Source organism: Dasypus novemcinctus, chromosome 16 (assembly GCF_030445035.2).
Source record: "Dasypus novemcinctus isolate mDasNov1 chromosome 16, mDasNov1.1.hap2, whole genome shotgun sequence".
In the NCBI taxonomy this organism is placed as follows: Eukaryota; Metazoa; Chordata; class Mammalia; order Cingulata; family Dasypodidae; genus Dasypus; species Dasypus novemcinctus.
The window spans coordinates 74,281,398-74,305,270 of NC_080688.1; the positions used below are offsets into that span (position 1 = coordinate 74,281,398).

The 23,873-nt window shown below is 43.9% G+C and overlaps 1 protein-coding gene across 2 annotated transcripts in view; it reads right to left on the bottom strand.

Annotated features, from left to right (window-relative positions):
• ATP8B1 (ATPase phospholipid transporting 8B1) overlaps window positions 1-23,873 on the bottom strand; it is a 142,390-nt gene that overhangs the window by 41,196 nt on the left and 77,321 nt on the right. The window contains exons 3-8 of one of the 2 annotated variants that reach the window (XM_004447203.5): window positions 7,236-7,333; window positions 6,218-6,331; window positions 4,594-4,692; window positions 4,444-4,505; window positions 227-299; window positions 55-125 (exon numbers count right to left, since the gene is read on the bottom strand). In XM_004447203.5, coding sequence (XP_004447260.2) covers window positions 55-125; window positions 227-299; window positions 4,444-4,505; window positions 4,594-4,692; window positions 6,218-6,331; window positions 7,236-7,333 — 517 coding nt within the window. The remainder of the gene's footprint in view (window positions 1-54; window positions 126-226; window positions 300-4,443; window positions 4,506-4,593; window positions 4,693-6,217; window positions 6,332-7,235; window positions 7,334-23,873) is intronic. The other variant, XM_023587673.3, reaches the window with a different exon arrangement.

The following is a 23,873-nucleotide window of genomic DNA, read 5'->3' on the forward strand; positions in this document are numbered from 1 at the left end:
AACATGCCTTTAAAAGGCTCAGCTTTAAAAGAGGCCCCTCCAAGACATGCTTACCCATCTAGCTCAGCCGTTTCAACATAGCACAGGCTGTTGGGTTCAGAGCTGGACAGGAGCAGAACGTCAGCCTGTTCAAAACAAAACACACCAATATCACAGACCCCCCGAGGCAAAACCAAGTCCCAGGCCAGGCGGGAGAGGAAGGGATGAGAGGAGAGTGTCCACTTACTGGAATAAAATCATTTTTTTTCAGACGAATGACATCGCCAACTTGAACCTCTTTCCACTTGGCAACTTTGAACCTAAGTATTAAAAAAATAATCATTTGCTTTTTTGTTTTTTCTTAGCGAAGTTGTAGACTTACAGAAAAACGTGCATAAAATACAGAATTCCCATGTATCACCCTGTTATTAACACCTTGCATTAGGGTGGTACATTTGTTACAAGTGATCAAAGAACAGTCTGTAAATTTTACTATTAACTATCGTCCATGTTTTACATTAGGCCCCGCTGTTTGTTTTGAATAGTCCTATGTTTTCTTTTTCTTTTTCTCTTTTAATTTTTATTCTAGTAACATATATTCTGGCTGTAGTGGTCTGGAGCTGTATATACCCCAGAAAAACATATTCTTAAACCTAATCCATTCCTGTGGGTGTGAACCCATTGTAAATAGGACCTTTCAATGAAGTTATCTCAGTTAAGGTGTGGCCCATCCCAATCAGGATGGGTTTTAATCCTATTCAGATAGAGAGAGAAAGTCACAGATGGAGTAGCCAGAAGCTGGAATCCATAGAAACTGGAAAAAAAAAAAGGGAGAGTCCAGGAGATGCTGCCATGTGCCTTGCCATGTGACAGGCTAAGGACCAAGGATCACCAACAACCAGTCCCAGAATGCCACAGCCTTTGGGGAGAAAGCATTGCCTTGATGATGCCTTGATTTGGACTTTCTTTTAGCTTCAAAACCATAAGCAAATAAATTTCCATTGTTTAACCTGACCCATTACCTGGTATTTGCTTGAGAGGCCTAGGAAACTAAAACATTGGCAAAAGATTCTGGAAGCCAAATATTCTGGAAAACATGGAAACCACAGGTAAAAAGTTTACTAAAACTCAGCCAGGTAATGATGTAACCACATGTAGCAGTTTGGCATTGTTTATGAATTCCAAAAATAGGTATTCAATTATGTTTGTAAATTGGTCTGTTCCTCTGGGTGTAATAATTAGATTGTTTGGATTCAGAGGTTGCACTTTTACTTGATTAAATTATAATCAGGGCTTTGATTGGGCCACATCAGTAGGAGGCAGAGAGTCACAGAGAAAACAACAAGGCAGAGGAGTTAGTTGGAATTTTTGGATGCTGGAGCCTTGGGAAGTAAAAGACACAGGAGAAGAACACAGAGGAATAGAGACAGCTCCATAAACAGGGCAGAGGCCCCAGTAGGAGAGAAAGCCTGATAGTCTACACCTGACCTGTGGAGAGAACAGAGCAGCTGAGCACGGAGAGGAATGAGCCCTAGGACAGCGATAAGACTTATCCCAGCCTACAGTTGATATTAGAAGAAGCTGGGACCACAGAGCCTTAAAAGGAAGAAGGCCTCTGCACCCTTGCCGGCATTGGCAGCCATCTTGCTCCAACACATGGCAACAGACTTCAGTGAGGGAAGTAACTTACGCTTTATGGCCTAGTAACTGTAAGCTCCTACCCTAAATAAATACCCTTTATAAAACCAGCAGATTTCTTGTACTTTGCATCAGGACCCCTTTGGCTGACTAATACACCACATTAAGCAGTCATGAGAATCGCCATATCCTCTGGAGGAGGAATGGTGATGGTTCAACTTTGATGTTAATGAGAATACCGCCACTTTGGGAGAACGCGGCTGTGCTGTTTATAAAGCACAGGTAACAACCCCACACTAACCGCGTAAGGTGGGCTGCTGGCCATTTTCTATTGCCCCTCCCCAGACCCATCCTCTACCTTCCTCCGCCTGCTGCCTGCTCACCCCTGGGGGCAGCATCACCCAGCTCCCTCACCAGCTGAGTCTGGTCAGGTTTGGCCCAATGGCAGCACTGGCAGGAGGACGGAAGGTGGAAGGAAAGGGAGGTAGCGAGGTTCTTTCCACTCTCGCCCTCTGTGGGCTGCATGGCCGGCTGTGCCTTGCATCCATCCAGGAGCCGAGTTTCCCCCAGCCCTTGCTCCATGACTCATTCCTCCTCCTGCTTTTCAGGGATAGCAGGTGGTGATGGTTATATGGCACCCCCTTGTATTTGCACATGATCCACCCCCTTGCATTCTCCTCCCTCCCGGGAATCCATCACTTGCTCAGTGCTGGTCCCAGGCTAAAAACACAAGTCCTCCCAGAGCTCTTTTAGAGACAGCTTCCTCTCAAGTTCACCATAATCATAACAAATAACCCACATAAGGACCTTGTCAGAGCCCTATGACTTTTTTCTTACCATGTGTGGGCAATGTTTACTGCATGTGGACAATGTTTACTTCAGATGTATGATACTTCAAGAAAGGCAGACCAACTCTCTGATCCTTAGCATTTACGAAAGTGCCTGACTTCCATTGGATTTGCTGGGCTCTGTCTGGAACAGCAAATGCTGAAGTCTGAATTGCTAATAGTTTTTTTTTGTTTGTTTTTGAAGTTCTAGGGCTGGGGATGGAACCTAGGACCTCGTGTGTGGGAAGCAGGTGCTTAACCACTGAGCCACATCAGCTTCCCTGTGTTGGTTTTTTCTTTTGTTTTGCTTGTTGTTTGTTTTTGTTTCTTCAAGAGGCACTAGGAACTGAACCCAGGACCTCCCATGTGGGAGGTGGCAGCTCAGCTGCTTGAGCCACGTCTGTTCCTCTAATAGCTTATAAATATTCTTCCCTACAAATCCTGTTCAGCACACATGCAGCAGAACCTGCCGTATTCTTGGTGACATATCCGTCCAGGAAGGAGGCTTTTACAACAAGGAGTATTTCTAAACCTTCAGATGAGAAGAGAGTGTTTCAAGGGTGGAATTCCTTCGCTTTAGTACAAGCTTCCTCCTGAAAACTATTATAGCAACCTTCTTTGACTAGGGATATTTCGTTTGCAGGATAGGAAAGATAGGAGAGAGATACTTGGCTCAAAATCCAAGTCAAAATTGTCCATGATACCTTTTTAGGCTGAACAAGCAAGTTCAGAACTGTACGCATATCATGATTTCATTTTTTATGTATAAAAAAACCTCAAACATATTGTATATAGAAAAACTCTGGGAGATTATAGATTAATCTGTTAACAGTGGTTATCTCTAGAGAGGGAGAAAAACTGGGAATTTTTTAACTTTGTTTTCTACTGTTTACATTATCTTTTTAATGAGTAAATATCACTTTTATAAGTCTAATAGAGAAGTTGATAAAATGTAAACTAAAATAAAAAGAAAACTACCTTCAGTCTTAAATTCATAGGAAATACCAATTTAAATATTCTAACAAATCAACACTATAAAGGATTTTAAAGTTTTAGAATTTTTAATGTAGAATTTTTAATTTAGAATTTTTAATAGAAAAGATATACCTAACAGACATTATGAACTTACCACAAGCAAATAAACTTAAAATTTGATAGAGACAAAAATCCAATTACTATGTTTTTCCTCCCACTCATTTATGGATAAAAGAGACCTGGAGATTTAAAGTACATTTAAAATGTATGCTTATGCTTACGCCGCCGTTTCCCCATTTGTCCCCATCCTGGCTCAAGGCATCCAGGGCTATTTCCCAGCACAGCTCAGCCACACTGAAGCTAACCCGCTCTGGGGGCAGCTACGGCCCTGATTCTAAATGACTTGAAAGGTAACTTTTGGAACACAATCCATTTGTTTGTGAGGAAAAAAAAGCTGTCAAAACATATTTATGGACTGTTGCAGTCTATATTTAAAATAGATGCAGCTGAAGTATGGCTGTAAATCAGGTTCTTTTCCTCAGTGGTGATGCAGAAAAAGTCTTTACATTGTGCTGTAGTCGCCATTTTTAACACTAGAAATTGCAGTTCTGCCTTGAGGTTTATGCTCAAAAGACTAGTACTTCGGTCATGGTTCACTATATTAATTTAACAGTGTTTATGGAGCACTTTGAGAGTGTTGGATGCTCTGGTGGACACAAAAAATACAAACCATCAGGCTGGTGTCCTTGAGAAACTTATGGTCCAGGAGAAAAGATGAGGGGCCTACACAAATAATTCTAACACAATTCCCATTATATTAAGAAAGACAGAAAGAAAATGCTCTGAAAAAACAGAGGAAGAGAAATCCCTTTAGCTGGAGGATTGGGAAAGGTGTCAAGGCTCAACGGAGCAGCAGCTGGGAGGCTGAAGGGGCTGTGTGAACACGGCGTCAGGCAATGGCCCGTAGGCAGGTTTCCCTGTTCCATCCTTGTCACCGAGCTGCTCGTCAAAGAAGCCCCAGTACCTGCCATCCTTGACGACTTCACATGTCCTGTTGTTTATTTCATTATCCATCCTATGACGAGCCTTAAAAAGGGAGATGGCAAGATGTTACCTGAATAATGTCACAAGCTCACAGCAGTGAAGAGAAAGCTGACATTTAAAAAACTCTTACCACATCGTCCACCAAGTCTTTGATTGCGGTGATGCCCAGCACCATGAGCAAAGGCACAAGGGTGGTATACCACGCCAGGGTAGTGATTTGAGGAATGGCCTTAAAAAAGAGAAAACACGTACATACGTGGACATGAGGGCACATCTAGCTTTCAGGTAACTGATGGCTAATTCTAACTCCAATCACCATCACGACACGATTCTATATCCGCAGGGCAGGTAGGGAAAGGGGTCTGAGCAGCCAGCCAGCCTCCCCGCAGGAGATGAAGGTCATTCCCCACAATGTGGTACCCACATGGAAATCTCTTCCCCGCTTGAAAGAAGTAAGGGAAGGTAATACGGGGGCATTTTCAGGACTCGTGAATTGTCCTGAATGACATTGCAATGACAGATACAGGCTATTATATATCTTGTCATAACTTACAGAATTGAGTGGGACAGAGTGTAAACTATAATGTAAAGTATAAACCACACTTAGTGGCAATGCTCCAAAATGGGTTCATCAATTGTAACAAATGTACCATGCTAATGAAGGATGTTACTAATGTGAGAAAATGTTGGAGGAGGAAGGAGCAGGGATATGGGAATCCCCTATATTTTTAATGTAACATTTACGTAATCTAAGTATCTTTTTTAAAAAATAAACAAGTATATTAAAAAAAAAAAGTAAGGGAACAGTAGCCTGCTCATCAAACAGCAGCTTCTGCTGAGGTGTAGTGAGTCTCTCTGCACGAGCCTCTCTAAAGCAACCCCTTGACAATAGGGCCATCTTGTCTTATCAAGTCAGCAAGGCTTTAATAGCCTACGAAATCTGGTAAGCTTCTGTTTCTCTCTTGTGTCCTCCCTGTTTTTCTCTCCTCTCCACTCCACGTATCCTCCATTCCTACCCAGATGTTCACTCTCCCATTTTCATAAAACCTTAGTGGGTGAATCCCAGCAGGTGGGACTGTTTAACAAATCCAGTGCTCAACATAAAGCATCTGATAAAACAAAGTAGACATACTATCCTTTGTAACCTGCATATCAGGGGCTACGGGTTGATTTCCTGAGTGCTATCTAGAGTGTGTAGAGTCCCCTTGGTTACAGCAACAGTTGCTAAACAGATGGCAACCTGTTGTGGAGAATAAAATTAATGTTCTTCAGATATGTGAATCCTTTGCCACGATTAAGGAAAAATTTCAGGAAAGAGTAGGCATTTTTCCAATGTAAAACCCGTTCACAAAAATAATGTGAGATTGATGATGAAGTCAATTATATTCTTAGGGAAATTAGGCATCTAAATAAAAAAAGAAAGATAAGTACTGAAAATAAATTCAAATTTAACACACAAGTAATTTTATAAAGTGAAGATTTTAATCTTATTCATTTCAGGGAAACCAGTTTTAATATACCCATCAGTATGAAATAGAATAACAAATATATAAAATTAGAATATTTCCATTTGCTTCCTTTCTCTTTTTACATTTATTGGGCTCATTTTGTATATAAGTTACTGATCCTTTACCTACAGAACCATGATTTTAATTTAAAAAACTTTCAAGATTATTCACATTAAATACTTCCATAATAAAACGTCATTCAGTTGCCATAATTCAAAATAGAATTAAGATATCAAATGACATTACCTGCAAGATAAGAAGGACCAGGAAATAGAAATTGGCTGCTCTCTTAAACTGCTCAAACAAATTCATTGGTAGAAAGGTAAATGCATTATATTTGTATGTTTTAATCGCATTATTCTGTTGGGGAAAAAAATAAGGAAGTCATTTTAAATGATGCCACACATTTATAGCAATGTAGCGACATCTTCAAAAGTCACTTGGTCCCATCCCTCAGTGACACAGGGACATCATGTGTCACTTAGAGACATATTGATATCTCCTTTAAGCTTTTACATTGGAACCAAGTCTGAAATGACAACCTGGAGGCTTCTGTCAGACACAGTAACAAGATACAGACATTTCACCTCAAAGGTCTCTGTGGCAATGAGACCAAGCAGATCCCGCTTTCAGATTCCTTGATCCATTAGAGTCTCTTAGAAAATGGGGCAAAGTAACTTCAACTTGGGCAGCTCATTACTGCTCTGAAGGGACTTGGACAAAGCAGGAAAAGGGCCACTTTTTTTTTTGTTTTCACTCTTTGTGAAAGAAAGAATAAGACACCTTTCCAAGGACTGCTAAAAACATTAAGCCCACACTTCAAAGGTGCTCTTTATCATATTTCAAAGGTAATAAGCATTTTTGAAGTGAAAAAAAATAGCTTCAAAGTTTCTAAATCCATCACAGACTGAGGAAGGGGAGGCAAGCACCTAGGATACCTTTAGAACTCACTGTTTTCAAACTGAAGTCTTCTGTTACTTTATTGCATATTCTTTCATCTTTCATCAAACATTTTTAAGGATATTTTGCCCTTAGGGAAATTTTCAGTCTACATTACTATTTCTTGGTTCACCTCTCAGCATAATTAAACTTAAAGGAAGGAATAAAAATGACATTCTATACAATTAACAATGATTCTTAATGGTCCCAGGCTAGTAGTTACTTAGAAGGCAGGTGTAGGGTGAAGCTAGTGAGGATACTAGACAATGGAAAAAAAACAACTGGCTTCTAATAAAAGTAATTTTGGAAGTTAAAATCACCTTACCGCATATTTGCTCTCCTTAATACAAAAGAACTTAGTGTTCATAAAATGAGGTTGTTCGTGGAAGCTTCGATCATTTGCTTTGACTTGCCATGTACAATCTTTAAAAAAGAAGAGGAAAAAGTTCAAGAAGTTAAGATTACCATGTGTTGTAATTTGACCAATTATACTCATAGAACATTATCTAAAGAGTCATTTCTTGTACTCATGTCAACATGGAACAAAAATTCTAGGGCCCCAGAAGAGCTAAATTATTTTTTTCAAAGTCATTTACTTGGTTGGTAAAACTTATAATGCATAAAATATTTAGTGAATGATTAAATCAAAGAAAAAGGTCACCCCGTGGGACTTCAACACTTTGGAGTCCCAGTCATAGATCAGCATTGTGTGCTGCTTTGCTCGGATTGCCAAAATCTGCTCTAAGTTCTTTTCACATATTTAACACCACATTCACCAGCCCATTCAATCGTCATGTATGAATTCCAGGGAACTTTATAAAGTCCTGAGCTTCTCTGCTGCTGGGGAATTGGTTCCCACCTGTGGTGGCCTGAAGCTGTATGTTCCCCAGAAAAACATGTTCTTAAACTTAATCCATTTCTGTGGGTGTGAACCCATTGTAAGTAGGACATTTTGATGAGGTACTTGTGTGGCCCAACACAAACAGGATGCGTCTTAATCCTATTACTGGAGTCCTTTATAAGCACAATAAAACTCAGACAGAGAGAAAAGGGCATGGGAAGCAAAAAGCTGAAATTTAATGGAACCTGGAAAAGAAGGGAGAGGACAGGAGAGGACGCCATGTGTATTGCCATGTGGCAGAGGAGGAGATTGTAGTCCAGTCTGCGTTCACTCAAGGATACTTAGGGGGAAGAGGGGAAAGAAGGAAGAAGAGAGAGGCTGTGATGGAGTGATTTTTTTTTTTTAGATATGGGACCCTTGTAAGTGGGAAACTGGTACTCAACCACTGAGCCACATTGACTCCCCTGAGTTGTTTTTTTTTTCATTTGCTTGTGGGTTTTTTTTGTTTTTTGTTTTAGGAGGCAACGGGAACCGAACCTGGAACCTCCCATTTGGGAAGCAGGTGCACAACTGCTCAAGCCACATCTGCTCCCCTGACGGAGCGATTTTTAGCCACAGCTTGGGGAACCAAAGCCAGGAGGGAGCCGAAGGCAGGCAGAATCCTCATGGCAGCTCTGCATGCCTGGGTGTAAGTTGGGGCTCCCCTTGACTGGAGACTGGGGACCCAGGCTGCAGCACAGCTGATGCTACACAACCCACAGTGAGGAGACTTCTGAAATCCAACAGAATATTTCATTTCACTCCAAGATTGTATGCTTTCTTAATTTCATCTGCAGGGAGGAAAGCTGGAATGGCTCTCAAGGATACTCTCCAGTCCTGCTTTCCCTTTCTTTCCTTCCAGCCTTCAGCACTTAGTTCAGAGACTCACTGGCTCCTATCCTGTTCACTCATGCAGTTTTTTCCCTCAATTTTATTGATACATATTAATAAAGCATAAATCCATCCAAAGGGTACAATCAGTGCTATTTGGTGTAATCACAGCTTTGTGCATTCATCACCCCAACCACTCCCAGAGCACTTTCATTATTCCAATAATAATAATAAACAAAAAAATACACAAGCAAATGAAATTCATCATCTCTCAGTCTCCCTATGCCTTGCCTGGCATACATAGCTGCTATTCTGTTTCCTTCTGTCTAGTAAATTTGTATTTATATTTTGTAAAAACAGTCTTATATATGCAATATTACCCATATTCGTGTTTTAGATGAGGTTTTACTATCTTGTAGAGTCCCATGTTACAGTTCTTAGCTTGCCTTCTAGTAATATACATGACCTTAGACTTTCCCTTTCAACCGCTATACCCATAGAATAGCTCTGCTAGTTACAAGTACCATGATATGCTTCAACCATTTCTATTTATTTCCAAAGATTTACAAACAACCTTTTAAACAATTCTGCACAGATTAACCATCAGCTTTCCATTCTCTACCCTCCTTCTATTTTCTGGTGACCTATATTCTAGTTATTAATTCCATGAGTTTACACAGTATATTTAGTTCATAATAGCACAATTATACAGTATTTGTCCTTTTGCATCTGGTTTGCTTCACTCAACGTAACATCCTCCAGGTTTGTCCTGGTTGTCATATGCTTCACGGCTTCATTTCTTCTTAATGCTACTCATGCAGCTTTTAGGCTGCAAAACTGAGACAAGGGGTCCCACTCCTGGGTGTTTAGCTGCTTCTATAACAGCTGCAATCACCACACTTGGCTGCCTTAGGGAAGAGGCTGGTGGTCTCCTGGACATGCTGGAAGTGTTCCCTGAGGACATGCTTGCAGCACCTGCCACAACCACGTTAAGACCACCCTGCGGACATGGAGCAGCTCCTTCCATGACCATGCTGGCTCCGCTTCTCCTTGGACCTGGGTGGCCAGTCCTGCTGGTGCTGGGCTGCCGATCCTGTGCCTGGAGATACGGTTACTGCCATGCCCAGCGCCTGGTCTTGTCCCTGTTGCTGCTTGTCCTACTGCCCCTTTGGCAGGCCCCATAGAGTTTGTGACCGCAGAAGAGGGTGTGCTAGGGGTGGATACGATGGGATTCCATGAAGAGAGTATGTATGGCAGACACCTGGATAAGAAACCTCCCCTAGCATGTCTAGAAGTGGCCCCAGATCCCCTCGGGACCATGTGGGGCTCCTGATAATGACTATCCTGACTTCCTTTTCCCTGGAGCTCTGTGACTCCTGGTTTCTTTCTGCTCTCTGCCACAACATCCCCAGCTGGGATGGCCTAGGTACTCCTTCACTAGTAGTCTCATGAAATAAATGTGTTTTCCCCAATAGCCAAGGAGGTTTTCCATGAGTCTGAAGGAGACCACAGCTGCACATGGAGTGTATGGCCAGGCAGCCCCAAGATTCAAGTATAGGTGCCATTTCTTATGGGAGTGACCAGGGATCGTATTAAGTTCAAGGACAAAGCCTGATTAGCTTGAAGGTCATGACAGGCTGAAGGCCCCTCCCTGGGGGTCCGGCCGTGTCCCAAACGCCCTTCACAGCTTGTGGCTGTGAACCTAGGACCTCATACATGGGAAGCAGATGCTCAATCACTGAGCTATATCCACTCCCCTCTGCCTCTGGCTTTCTTTTTTTTTAAGATTTATTTTATTTATTTCTCTCCCCTTTCCCCCCATTGTCTTGCTCTCTGTCTCTCTGTGTCCATTTGCTGTGTGCTCGTCTGTGTCCACTTGCATTCTTGTCATGCGGCACCGGGAAACTGTGTTGCTTTTGTGTTGCATCATCTTGCTGCGTCAGCTCTCCGTGTGTGCAGTGCTACTCCTGCACAGACTGCGCTTTTGTTATGCGGGGTGGCTCTCCTTGCGGGTTGCATTGCTCGTGTGTGGGGCACCCCTACCTGGGGGACACCCCTGCATGGCACGGCACACCCTGTGCGTGGCAGCACTGTGTGTGGGTCAGCTCACCACACGGGTCAGGAGGCCCTGGGTATTGAACCCTGGGCCCCCCATACAGTAGGCGGATGCTCTATCAGTTGAGCCACAACTGCTTCCCATCTGCCTCTGGCTTTTGATCCCACAAAATCACAGTCCTGGCTGAAGGGAGTGACTTCAACTGCTCATCTCCTTCAGGGACTGCTGCCTTGGCCTTAATCCCACTGCTCTGCAGCTTTTGTCCTCTGTAGCCAACAGTAAGCCACCTCACACTCATACACAAACACACGTGCACTCACATCTGCCCCTGACTAACAGCTGCTCCTGAGGGCTGGGCCACCAGTGGTTTCCCACCCCAATTCCCTGAAGACTCCATGGGGTCAGGCTGACCATGACAGTGGGCAGGGAGTGCACGTGCACTGGGAGGGTTCTTTAATGAATACATTCTCACCAGGGTGGACAGACATCTGCTCTCTCTCCCTTACACTTACTCTGCATCAAGTCCATGCCAGAGGGATGGCAACGACCACCGCTGCTCCCACTGTGCTCACCGGTGCCCAGGTCCTAGTCCCCTTCCCAGGCTGGCCCTTGGGGAGGCTGGGAGCAAGCCTAGCTCCTCCTTATAGCCTTCACAGGCTTCCCATGTGTTTTGCATACAATGGCACCCAAAAAAACCTCCCGAAAGATTAGGAAAGGTGAAATTCATTTCATCTATGTTTCTGGGACTCGATTTCTTACTTCTTTTTTTTTTTAAATTTATTTCTCTCCCCTTCTCCTCGCGTCCGTCCCCTCCCCCCCAGTTGTCTGCTTTCTGTGTCCATTCGCTACGTGTTCTTCTGTCTCCGCCTGTATTCTTTTGTTGCGTCATCTTGCTGCATCAGCTCTCCGTGAGTGTGGCGCCACTCCTGGGCAGGCTGCACTTTTTTCCGCACTGAATGGCTCTCCTTACAGGGTGCACTCCTTGTGTGTGGGGCTCCCCTACGCGGGGGACACCCCTGCGTTGTAGGGCACTCCTTGTGCACATCAGCACTGCACATGGGCCAGCTCATCTCACGGGTCAGGAGGCCCTGGGTTTGAACCTTGGATCTCCCATGTAGTAGGCTCTTGCCCTATCCATTGGGCCAAATCCACTTCCCTCTTCCTATCTAAATGGATGCCCTTATGGTAGAGTCCAGCTCCTAATGAAGATTTAGGCCAAAGGGGCCTGCCCACATAGAGATGTCTACACTGGCAATCGAACTGCCTCTGCTGGGGAAACAAGAGTCACATTCCCATTTCTGTCTTTGCTACTCTTGACTCCTGCTGCCCCAGGACATAGGACTGTGCAGCTAACATTTTTCTAAGGGTTTACTATGTGCCAGGCACCATGCCAGAAGTTAGAATCTCATTTTACAGTGGGGGAAACTGAGGCACAGAGAGGCACAGTGACAGGACAAGTGGTGGGAGAATCAGAATTCATAGTTCTTCAGCAGCCAGACCCTCAACTTCAGTCTCTCTAACCACCTCACTATACTGACTTTTGCGACTTAAGCTCTAAACAACAGTGAAAACTACTCTGCCAACGAGCCGACTCCACAGAGCCATCGTGTGGAATCATACTTTCCACTGCTACCCAGTATGGGGCTGCGCTGGATCTTATACCCGGACAGCAGGGCCACTCAATTAACACTTAAAACAAGGGTGTTATAATGTAGGTCCAGAACTCGAGGAAGCACCTCTTTGGAAGCAGGTTCTCCACTGATTTGTCTGCTTGACCACGTACGCCGCATGAACTTTCTTTGAGTGACACCCACTTGTGTGTGAGCCAAATTTTGATGAACCTGCTCCTCCTGCCCCTAAAACTGGCAGGAAAGGGAAATTAACAAATAGTGTGACACAACCTCTTTTGAAGGCATGGGTGGGAATTTATTTAAAAAAACACTTTACAAAGACAGGATTATAAACGTATCCATCTTCTGATTACAATTATGAAAACAAAGATATCATACTCTTGAGCATACTGTGTTTCATTTTTTAAAGGACTTATTTTCTAGACTTTTAGTCTGTAGGTTATATAAATATTAATAATATTGCAAAACCAACAAGTTCCAACTACTGAAGAACATTAATAATTAATTTTATTTTTTAAAAACACAATACCATTATTGAAATTCCCTCTTACATCATTTTGGCTGCCCGTGTTGTGTTATTACAAATGGAAACGTTCATAGCATCTGTGATGGTTAAGTTCGTGTGTCAACTTGGCTAGATTATGGTGGCCAGTTGTTTGGTCAAACCGGCCTGATTGTTACTGCAAGGATATTTTATGGATTTAAATCATTAGTCACTTGTTGCTTCTATGGCTGAGTATGTCTGTAATCAATAAAGGAGATTGCCTTCAACAAGGAGAGAAGTCTCATCCATTTGATAGATGGCCTTAAAGGGAGAACTGATGATTTCAGGAGTAAGAAGGAAGAATTTCTATGTCTACTTCACCTAAGCCAGAGGAATGTACTGGAATCTTCCTTAGGGTTCCCAACTTGCAGCCCTACAGTAGTCAAACTTGCCAATCCTATGGTTGTGTGAGCCAACTCCTAGAATAAATCTTGTAATATTTATGGACACACACACACACACATCTTGTCAGTTCTGTTTCTTTGGAGAACCCTTTCCAATGCAGCATCTTTTTAGTGTAAGTGTGATTTATCAAAGAGAAAACTGAAATGGAACTATAAAACAACCCATAAACACTATAATAATGTATGCAATCAGAATATTTCTTTCCCACTCAAAAAGGAGATCTAATTGAAAGCAGGTTTTTAAAAAAAAGGACATTATTAAACTTGAATCCTGTCTATCTTACAGTGGTCTGTAGTTTGCTTCAGCTAGCTAGTAACATGGGACAGGGCTCACTGACGACCTGCCCCTCATTAGTGCTCTAGGTCACAACTGAGAACTGATGTTCTAAACTCCAGGAAGGCCGAGAAGAATGAGACAAGATTCTTAAAGAAGGGAGAAAAGGCCAATGAGAAGGGCTAAAAAATCCATGCTGGTGATACTCGGGAGGCAAGAGGCTACTGCCCTGTTAATGAGCTGGGTGTAAGGTAATGAGCTTCCCCTTTCCTCCGTCTCCCTCGTGCCTCTTTAAATTGGCTTCACTGTGACGTCGCTCACCCAGCGGTTCCTTATTTGTCACTGCACTACACTGTCATCCTCAGCCCTTTTGGTCTGGATGCCTCCAACAGAGGGTGGTATCTGACCTCAAGTAAGAGCAGTGAAATAACCTCGGTCTCACAATTTTAGATTTTTGATGACACCTTGGGGAGCCTGGAGAAAGTTAGTGCATGTCTTCATCTGCAACTTAACACAGGACTGTTTTTAGTTAATTTCAGAATTCTGGTTGCAGTCAAGGAATCAATAACCCTATTTCAGTTATGGTTCCCGGTATGGCCTAATTCAGACAAATCAGTGGGCAGACAAATTGATGTCTTCTCCTGCTTCCACTCTGAGTTTTAAGTTAATTGCTTCAGAAGTATTTCAATCAGGGACCATAAGAAAAAAAAAGGGAAAACAGTGCTTTGTGGTCAAACACATTTGTGAAAGACAGCATACTGCATCCCTCTGTTGGACATTCAACGGGCCCATGGGTACATTAACGACCTTGAGAAGTCCTGCAGAAAATTATTTGTTTAATGCAGCCTTTTCAAAATTAATGTGACCACAGACCCTTCTTTTTTTTTTTTTTTTCAATCACAGAACACCAATGAATGTGGTTTGAGAAATGCTGTGCTAAAACACATAATGCCTTTAAGAAAGGCAGTGAAATAGCACTGGGACATATTTACCTTATTGATCAAACTTTTATTTGGAACAGAGAACTTTACTAGACACTTGGACTGTCAGGCTAATACATAGAAAAAGTAGGAAACTTGCCCATTTTGGGAATGGAAATATTGGCAAAGAAAAGAAAAAGGCAAAATAAATTTACCAGCAAAAAATGCACCTTCACCATATGGCCATTTAGTCAAAAGTTAGACATAACAACTAACCATGGCTACACCTAGCAAAACTGAATGCATGTGTCCAGAGAGGCTGTTACATTGGTCAGATGTGGCTCAAGGTCATTCCCAGAGCCTGATTCAAGTTCCTGCCATTAACTCACAGAAGTATTTCTAAGTGATTTTTAGGGTGTCCCACAGTCATCAAGTTTTTTGATAATTGATCTCTGGAAAAGGTCGACAAAAATAATAAATGGAAGTAAGCATAGCCTGACTCCTTTCACTTATTTCTCATTCTTAATCCTTGCTTCTAGATACACAATAACCAAAAAGGTACACTGGTGGGTATAGGCTGCAGCAAACCAGCAGAGTAAAAAAGCCAAAACTTTAACATCAAAAAGAAAAAATAAACAACTGAAGAGAGACATGGGTAAAGGGCATGAATAAATAGTTCACATAAAAGGAAATTCAAATTACTTTTAAATATGTGACAAGATACTCAACTTCATAAGAAAAGAAATGCAATTCAGAACTCCAGTGAGATACCAATTTTTATCCATTATTTGGAAATAGATTAAAAAGAGTGTGAGAGACAGGCCCCCTTATATATCCTGTATGGACAGCAATTTGTCCATAATTATCAAAACTGAACACACGTACTCACTGACTGAACAACCCCATGTCTAGAAATTTAGCCCTCACACATACCCTCACACATGGAGAAATGACCTACTTCAGGGCTAGTCAATGCAATCCTGTTTATTAGAAAGACTAGAAAGAACCTAAATGCTCACCATGAACACCCAGCTAAGTATCCATGCAATGAAAGCCTGTGCTCTCAGCAAAAAATGAGGCAGCTTTATGTGTACCAAGAGGGCAGGACTCCAAATTACACTAAGTGACAAAGGCAGAAGGGTGTTTACCACGCTGAGCTTTCAGCTATGTGAGATAAACAATATGGATGCATACACGGACACACATGCGCAAGTGTATTTAAATGTATGGCTATCTACGAGCATACAAGGGTATGTACTTACAAATATTCTTTGCATGTTCAAGACTGTGTGCGTTTCTGGAAGGACACATGAAAAACTGGCAACAGCTGTTCCTTTCCCAGAAAGTAACGACTGAGGGAAAGGAGAGGTAAGAAAGGAGACTTCCTTTTCACTGTCTACCCTTTTATAACCTGGATCCCCTTTGCATATATGGCTTTTTGATTGAAAAAAAAAAGTTTGCGCTTCAATTCCTTCCCTTCATAGATTTACATGTAAATTGCTTGATTTCCTTAGGGCTGCTATCCCATTACATTTTATCTTTTTATATTATTTGAAGGCAGTGGGATGGTGGGTAATGATAAATCGAGAGTGGGGGACACAGGAAAGGATGGGAATTTATGCAGGCATGGAAAGGGACCACACCTATGTTCAAAAATGTGGGTAAATCTTTCAAGTGACTCTGAATGAAGCCAGACACAAATCACAAATCCATACCATATGGTTCCATGTATACCCAAAGGTCAAACTCATACAAAATTAAATATCAGAGTTTAAGAATATATGTTTAGGTGTAAAACTATAGAGAAAACCAAAGGAGTTATTACCTTAAAAGTGAGGACAGAGGCTACCCCTGAGGGTTAGTGATGACTGAGGGGCATCAGTGGCTTCTGGGCAGCTGTCCATGTGCTGCTGTTTGACCTGGGGGGTCGTTACCCACGTGGCCATTTTACAGGGATCTCTGAGGCGATATATTTGTGCTTCATGCACTTTTCAGTGTTTTAAAACACAGGAAAAGAAACAAATTAAAAAGGAGGGCAGAATAAGCCAAAAAGAAGTGTAGACATAGAAGGCAAATAGCCCAGGATGCTGCTGATGGCAAGGAGGGTTGAACACAGATGACGGGAGGCAGTCTTTGCTGAATGAATGAAAGCAGCCGCCAAGCTAAGTTCTCCCCAGGGGCAGTGGCTGGATGTGGCCTGGGTGGTAAAGTACGGTGTGTGTGGGGTGGTGTTGAGGGGGCTTGGAGGACAGGTATGCCTTGTCTGCACTCACCGCCGCTGTCGGGAGGGATTCGTCCTCTCGAGTCACTGACTCCACCAGTGGAGCCAGAGGTCTGCTGCTGAGCCCCTGCCCCCTAGGCTGGCCCCCAAGCAGGTGGCTGCTGAGCCAACAGGCCACAAGGCATAGAAGAAAAGATGAGATTTCACAAATCATAAAATCCACCCTGCCCAGGAGAGTGATGAAGCACATCCTACTCAGGTCTCTGATTCTAATTGCCTTAGATTAGAGTTAACCTCTCTCAACACTCAGGGTACCTAAGATGGTTAGGCTAATGTGTCAACTCAGCCAGGCAGTCATGCCCAGTTGTTTGGTGAAGCAAGCACTGGGCTAACTGTAATATGAGGCCAATTATGGGTTTCAGTCATTAGAGTTTACTGCATAGATGGCTGATTACATCTACATCAATCAGGGAGATTGTCATCAGCAACGAGTGACGCTTTATCCAATCAGTTGAATGCCTTGAAAGGGGATGTCTTTGGACAGCCAACGTTTCCTGGAAACTCATCAAGGACCTTCACTGGACTTTCATCAGAGTCCCTGGTTTGCAGCCTACCTGCGGAACGTGGACTTGTGCATCTCTTGTGTCCCGTGAGAGAATCTTATAAATCTCATACTATTTACAGATATCTCCTGTTGATTCTCTTTCCCAAAAGAACCCTGACTAATACAGTCTCCAAGCTATGCAGCTGGAGAAAATGCAGATCAGAGGCAGTGTGATTCTCAAGCTGAGGATTCCAAATCAGCAGCAGCAACCTGAGGGTGACCTGGGCACCTGTTAAAAATGCCGATTCTCAGGCCCCACCCCAAACTTCTGCATCAGAAACTCTGGGGATGGGGCCCAGTGAACTGTTATTTCACTAGCCCCCAGGTGGCTCTGATACAGGTTAGAGTTTGAGAACCACTGCTTTGGAATAAGTTCTACTAGAGCACATCTCCAAGAGAAACCATCCACGCTTCCTGCGCAGTCCCTGCCCCCAAAGAGCTCCCTCTGCAGCAAGGGGAAAGGGAAGGAGAGAGCCCGATGCGTAATGCAATGCCCTGCGTGTGATGAAAAGGGAAGCACCTGGCAGTGTGGGGAGTCTGAGGAGGGGCCACGGAGTCACCAAGTGTGGCGGGGACAGGAACACTTTTTAGAGGACGTGCCCCTTGAGCTGACTCCTAAAAGTTACCCCAAAATTATGCCTGAAAAGGAGAGGAGAAAGGTCAAAGGGCCCTCCTGGCAACACAACAGCAGCAGCAAGGGCACAAAGGCCGGGGACAGCCCGCAAGGAGCTGGTCACTGTGGGACGTAAACTGGCTCGAGGAAGGCCAGGAGTGGCGCAGAGAGCAGGGCAGATGGCGGGCGCCTGGCGGCCCTGCCAGGAGCAGGGGAGAGCTGCACAGTCTGCCGAGGGGTGGCAGGTCTGGTGTGTGCTTTACGTGGCTCACCCTGACAGCAGTGAGGTGGTATTTGAAGGGGCAAGTGTAAAGGTGGGAGCCCGCTGCGGTGATTAAGGGCAGAACTGATGAGAGCCTGCCCCGGAACACAGCTGTCCAAAACTGAGAGAAGACGGCACCGGGCACCGGGTAAGGCTGCTGACTGCAATGCGGGCAAGGGAGACTGGAAGAAGAAAAAAAAACAAAGGGAAAAAAAGTGACCCAACGGTTCTAGCTTGGCTGTCTGGAGGGAGAGAAGTGCAGCGGCTGAGCCAAAGACAGGAAGGGTGGTTGAGTGGAGATGGGGGACAACGCATTTTGTACTTGCTGACCTGAGGGTGCCTATAGCACATCTGGGTGGGACAGTCCCTGAGGGAGTTGTAAAAGCAAACCTAGAAAGCCGGGTTGAAGTTGAGGCTGGAGATGCAAATTGGAAAGTACTCAGCAAGTGGAGGTTAGTTGACACCCCAGGGAGGACGGACCCCTAGGGAGTGGGTGTGGAGGGAGTACAGTGAGCCCAGAGCTTAAGTGGGGTAGCGGGAGTCCAAGGGACTCAGGGAGAAAGCAGGAAAGCTGTGGTCCTGGAAGGAGAGGGCATGAGCAATAGCAGCAAGTGTGGATGTGCCTGGGAGGGCGAGGATGTGCGACACCTGGACTGCTACCACCTGGACGGCTGGTGAGAAATGTAGTATGTCAGGTCCCACCTGGACCTCCCAGAGCTCCAGCCCCAGAATCTGGTGAAGAATCCCCAGACGGATTCCTCTGCACTTTGCCTTGGAGATACACTGCTCTAGACCCTCCTAGCCTCATCCGGAGAGCTTTTTCATTTTAAAGATTTTATTTTTATTTTTCTCCCCTCCTCACCCCCCCCCCCCACCCCTTTGTCTGCTCTCTGTGTCCATTCACTGTGTGTTCTTCTGTGTCCACTTATATTCTTGTCAGCAGCACCAGGAATTTGTGTCTCTTTTTGTTGCGTCATCTTGCTGTGTCAGCTCTCCGTGTGGGCGGCGCCATTCCTGGGCAGGCTGTACTTTTTCGCACGAGGTGGCTCTCCTTACGGGGTGCACTCCTTGCATGTGGGGCTTCCCTATGTGGGGGACACTCCTGTGTGGCAGGGCACTCCTTGTGTGCATCAGCACTGCACGTGGGCCACCTCCACACGGATCAGGAGGCCCTGGGTTTGAACCCTGGACCTCCCATGTGGTAGGCAGATGCCCTATCCATTGAGCCAAATCCGCTTCCCCTAGGGAGCTTTTTACACCTTCCAAAGCCCAGATGGATCCCCAGAGATTCTAGTTTAATCTGGGGTTGGCCCGATGGAGGTGTTTTTTAAAAGGTGTCCAAGAGACGCTCATGTGCAGGCAAGGCTGAGAGCCACTGCTCAAGGGTGTGTCTCCCACCTCCCCTCTGCCTCTACTACACTGGAAAGTGCTGGACCACCCAAGAATATATTTTCTCCCTGAAGTAATACTCCACCGGGTTTGAGCAAAGGAGGGCTTGGGTTTCGTGCTTTGTCTTTTGAAATATGGCGCCGACACTGAAAATCTTTGTTCTCACAGTGCTTTTCAAACTTGAACATGCAAGCAGATCACTGGGCGTCTTATTAACAGATTATGATTCAGCTGTGTGGATATTTGGTGCTGTGTACCCCAGAAAAAAAACATGTTCTTAAACTTAATCCATCCTAGTGGGTGTGAATCCTTGCAAATAGGACCTTTTTTTTAAAAAAAGATTTACTTATTTATTTATTTACTCCCTCCCTTGCGGCTTGTTGCATTCTTTGCTGTCTCTTCTCGTGTCCATTTGCTGCACGTTTTTTCTGTATCTGCTTGTCTCCTTCTGTTGGGTCATCTTGCTGTGCCAGCTCCATGGCGCCTGGGCCGTCAGCTCTCCGTGGAGCCAGCTCACCCCACGGGTCAGGAGGCCCTGGGGAGCAAACCCTGAACCCTTCATATAGTGGACGGATGCTCTATCAGTTGAGCCACGTCCGCTTCCCTCCCTTGATGACATCTTGATTTGGACTTCTCCTGGCCTCAAAACCATGAGCCAATAAATTCCCATTGTTTAAGGCTACCCATTGCATGGTATTTGCTTTAGAACTAGGAAACTAAAACAAGTGGGCTGCGGGAGGATCTGCATTTCTAACTAGCCCCTAGGTGTGCTGGCTTTAAACAGCGAGCCTGCTGGGGAACAGTGAAGAATATTCAAGGTAACGTGACCTAGAAATTTTTGGATTCCCCCTTGCCTCACGTGAACCTACAGCATCTCCATGGGGTGGGTTCAGGCACCTACAGAGTTTTGTTTTTTTTTTTTTTTTATCCTTATCTAACAGTCCTTTATTTTTTTTTTCTTTTCTTTTTTTTTTTTTTATTGACTTTGTAATAATATTACATTAAAAATATATATGTGAGGTCCCATTCAACCCCACCCCCCCACCCCGCCTCGGGGGTGATCACCGGACATCGTGGATCCTCACAGGACCTACAGAGTTTTAAAATCTCCACCAATTACTCAGACACACAGGCAGGATTGAGACTCTCCATTAGTCAGAAGGCATGTGTCTTCCAATGGTGACTACTGTCATTAAAAACCTTCTTTAATTTGGAATTGACCTGAATGACATTGCAATGACAGATAAAGGCCATTATATATCCTGCTATAACCTACAGAATTGAGTGGAAGAGAGTGTAAACTACAATGTAAACTATAATCCATGCTTAGTGGCAATGCTCCAAATGTGTTCACCAATTGCAATGAATGTACCACACTAATGAAAGAAGTTAATGTGGGAAAATGTGGGAGGTGCGGGGAATGGGGCATATGGGAATCCCTTTTTTTTTTTATGTAACATTTTATGTAATCTAAGTATCTTTTAAAAATAAATAAAAAATATATTTAAAAAAACCAAAAACCAGCTGTAAGGAAAACAACCACGTTAGGTCTCCAAGAGGATGAGCGTGTGGTTCAAGGTTCAGCCATAAATTAATTACTCAAAAGCCAGTTCTATAAAATGTGATGGCACAATCTCATCACTGTCACGTGGCAAGGTACACTCGTTTTATAAATGTCTTTAAAGTGGAAGTAGTGGGAGGCAGTTTACAGCTGATCAGAGAAAGAAAATAAGTAGCCAGAAGAATTTCCACCTGTGGTATGTGTCAAAACTTTTAAATGTATCTAATTAAGTATAGGGTTTAGATCCTCAGCAGGTTTCATGGATTTCCTAGGATTTATATCCTTGAATGGACTGGCTTCATCTGGTTTCTGGTTGTTTTTTATTTTGTTTTGTTTTGCTTTTGGTGCCAAATAAAAATTAATTCATAGCTGCTCTAGATATCCATATCCTTAATTCCAAATTCTATCAAATAAGACTTTCATCAAGTACCCTGCTGTGCTGTTTTGTTGGTACCATAGCCAAACTCAAACTATGTCAAGAGGGTTGAGAACTTCCTCTATTGTCCTGATGCTAATGGGTGATACTCTTAAATCTTTTTATTATTATTTTTGTCTTTATTTATTTTTTTAATATTACATTTTAAAAATATGGGGTCCCCTTATACCCCCCCACCCCCCTCACCCCACTCCTCCCCACATAGCAACAATCTCCTTCATCATCATGAGACATTCATTGAATTTGGTGAATACATCTCTGAGCACCGCTGCACCTCATGCTCAATGGTCCACACCATAGCCCACACTCTCCTACGTTCCACCCAGTGGGCCATGGGAGGACATACAGTGTCTGGTAACTGTCCCTGCAGCATCACCCAGGACAACTCCAAGTCCCCAAAACGCCTCCACATCTCATCTCTTCTTCCCATTTCCCACCCCCAGCAGCCACCATGGCCACTTTCTCCACACCAATGCCACATTTTCTTGGATTACTAATCACAACAGTTCGTGAATAGAATATAAGTAAGTCCACTCTAATCCATACTCTATTCCTCCATCCTATGGACTTTGGAATGGTTGTGTCCACTCCACATCTATATCAAGACGGGGCTTAGATTCCACGTGGATGCTGGATGCAACCCTCCTGCTTTCAGTTGTAGGCACTCTTGGCTCCCTGGTGGTGGTTGACCTTCTTCAACTCCATGTTAGCTGAGTGGGGTAAGTCCAATAAACCAGAGTGTAGGAACTGAAGTCTGTTGAGGCTCGGAGCCTGGCTACCATATGGTCAGTCCAGAGATTCAGGTCCCCTGGGTATATATTAAATCCCAGCACCAACTACAGTTCTGGTGAAAGTAATAGGAGAGGCTTGTGAAAAAAGATCACATCTGAGTCCAGCTCCATCACACAGAAACACGAACTCCAAAGAAGGGCCAAGTGACATGGCACTGAACTCCATCTGCCATGACCATAGAACCTGTGGGTCTCTGCAGCCCTCAGAAGAACCAATACCTGGGGTTGCATCTACTTTTATCTGTCTCTGGGGCTCTGCTCAGGTGTGCATAAGGGCAACCCCTCTGATAACCTCCTGGCTGTTTTTGGAGACTCATAGCCATATAACCTCATTTGTCCTTTCCATTTCCCCCTTGATTCAGGTCAAAAAGCATTTTTAACTCCTGGTATTATATGTAGACTGAGATATTCTGCTGGTCTGAGTTGACCCTTTTATTTAAATCTTAATTATTAAAGATTCCTCCTTCAATACTGCCAATCAATGATCATTTCACCCCCAGATGCAAACAAAGGACAACAAAATTCTGGATCAGAAAACTCTCTCAAAGAACCGCAGTTTTATATTTTCAAGTAGAGTGTAATCCAGAGGAGAAAGGACTTGGGGGCTTTCTCTAGTGAACAGACAGGTGTGAGTGACTAGCCCACCAGCTGTTCACACGCACGGGCCTCCAAGACGCCTAGAGACTGCTCTGTAAGTGGCTTAATATTCTCGGCACAACTTGGTCACAGTAATATTTACTTTTTTTTATTTTAAGCAAAGAAATATGGCCTGGAAGCCAAAACAGTGGAATAGGAATTATTCCATACACAGTAATCCTAGGTCTTTGCTAACCTCACAAGCACAAGAAGGTATACAAACAGGGCAAGTCTAGATACCAGGAAGCCCAGGCGCTTGAGGATGGCTAAGTGTGTGTGTGTGTGTGTGTGTGTGTGTGTGTGTGTGTGTATGTGTTTATGGGGAAAGGGGAGAGCAGGTGGGTAGTACTGATTAAAAAGGCTCCTTTGCTGAGGTCACTATTTAAACTCACCCTTTCCTTAGGAATATGTTACTTAAATGGGGGCAGAGAAACCGAAACAAAATCCACTGCTCTCCCAAAGGATTGAAGGCTGAGAAGAAAAGCTCAGTGTTGTATATTACCCAGTGGTTAAGAATGTAAAATTCTGACATTCTTCAGAGATAAGGCTGCAATCATTCTTGGTCATTTCATGACACTTAATCTTTTATCTCTAATCGCCAGCTAGGTAGCCTCACAAAGATATTTCATAGATATCCCCAACTCATCAGGCTCAGGAAAGCAAATCTCTCCATGACTACAAGGGTCTCTCCCCCTGTACTGGTATTACTCAGCCAAAGGGGTACTGATGCAAAGTACCAGAGCTCTGTTGGCTTTTATAAAGGGTATTTATTTGGGGTAGAAGCTTACAGTTACCAGGCCTTAAAGAGTCCACTCATGGTACCATAAGTGGTACTTTCTCACCCAAAGTCTGTTGCCAAGTGTAGAAGCAAGATGGTGGGCGAGGTCTGTGAGGGTTCAGCCTTCCTCTT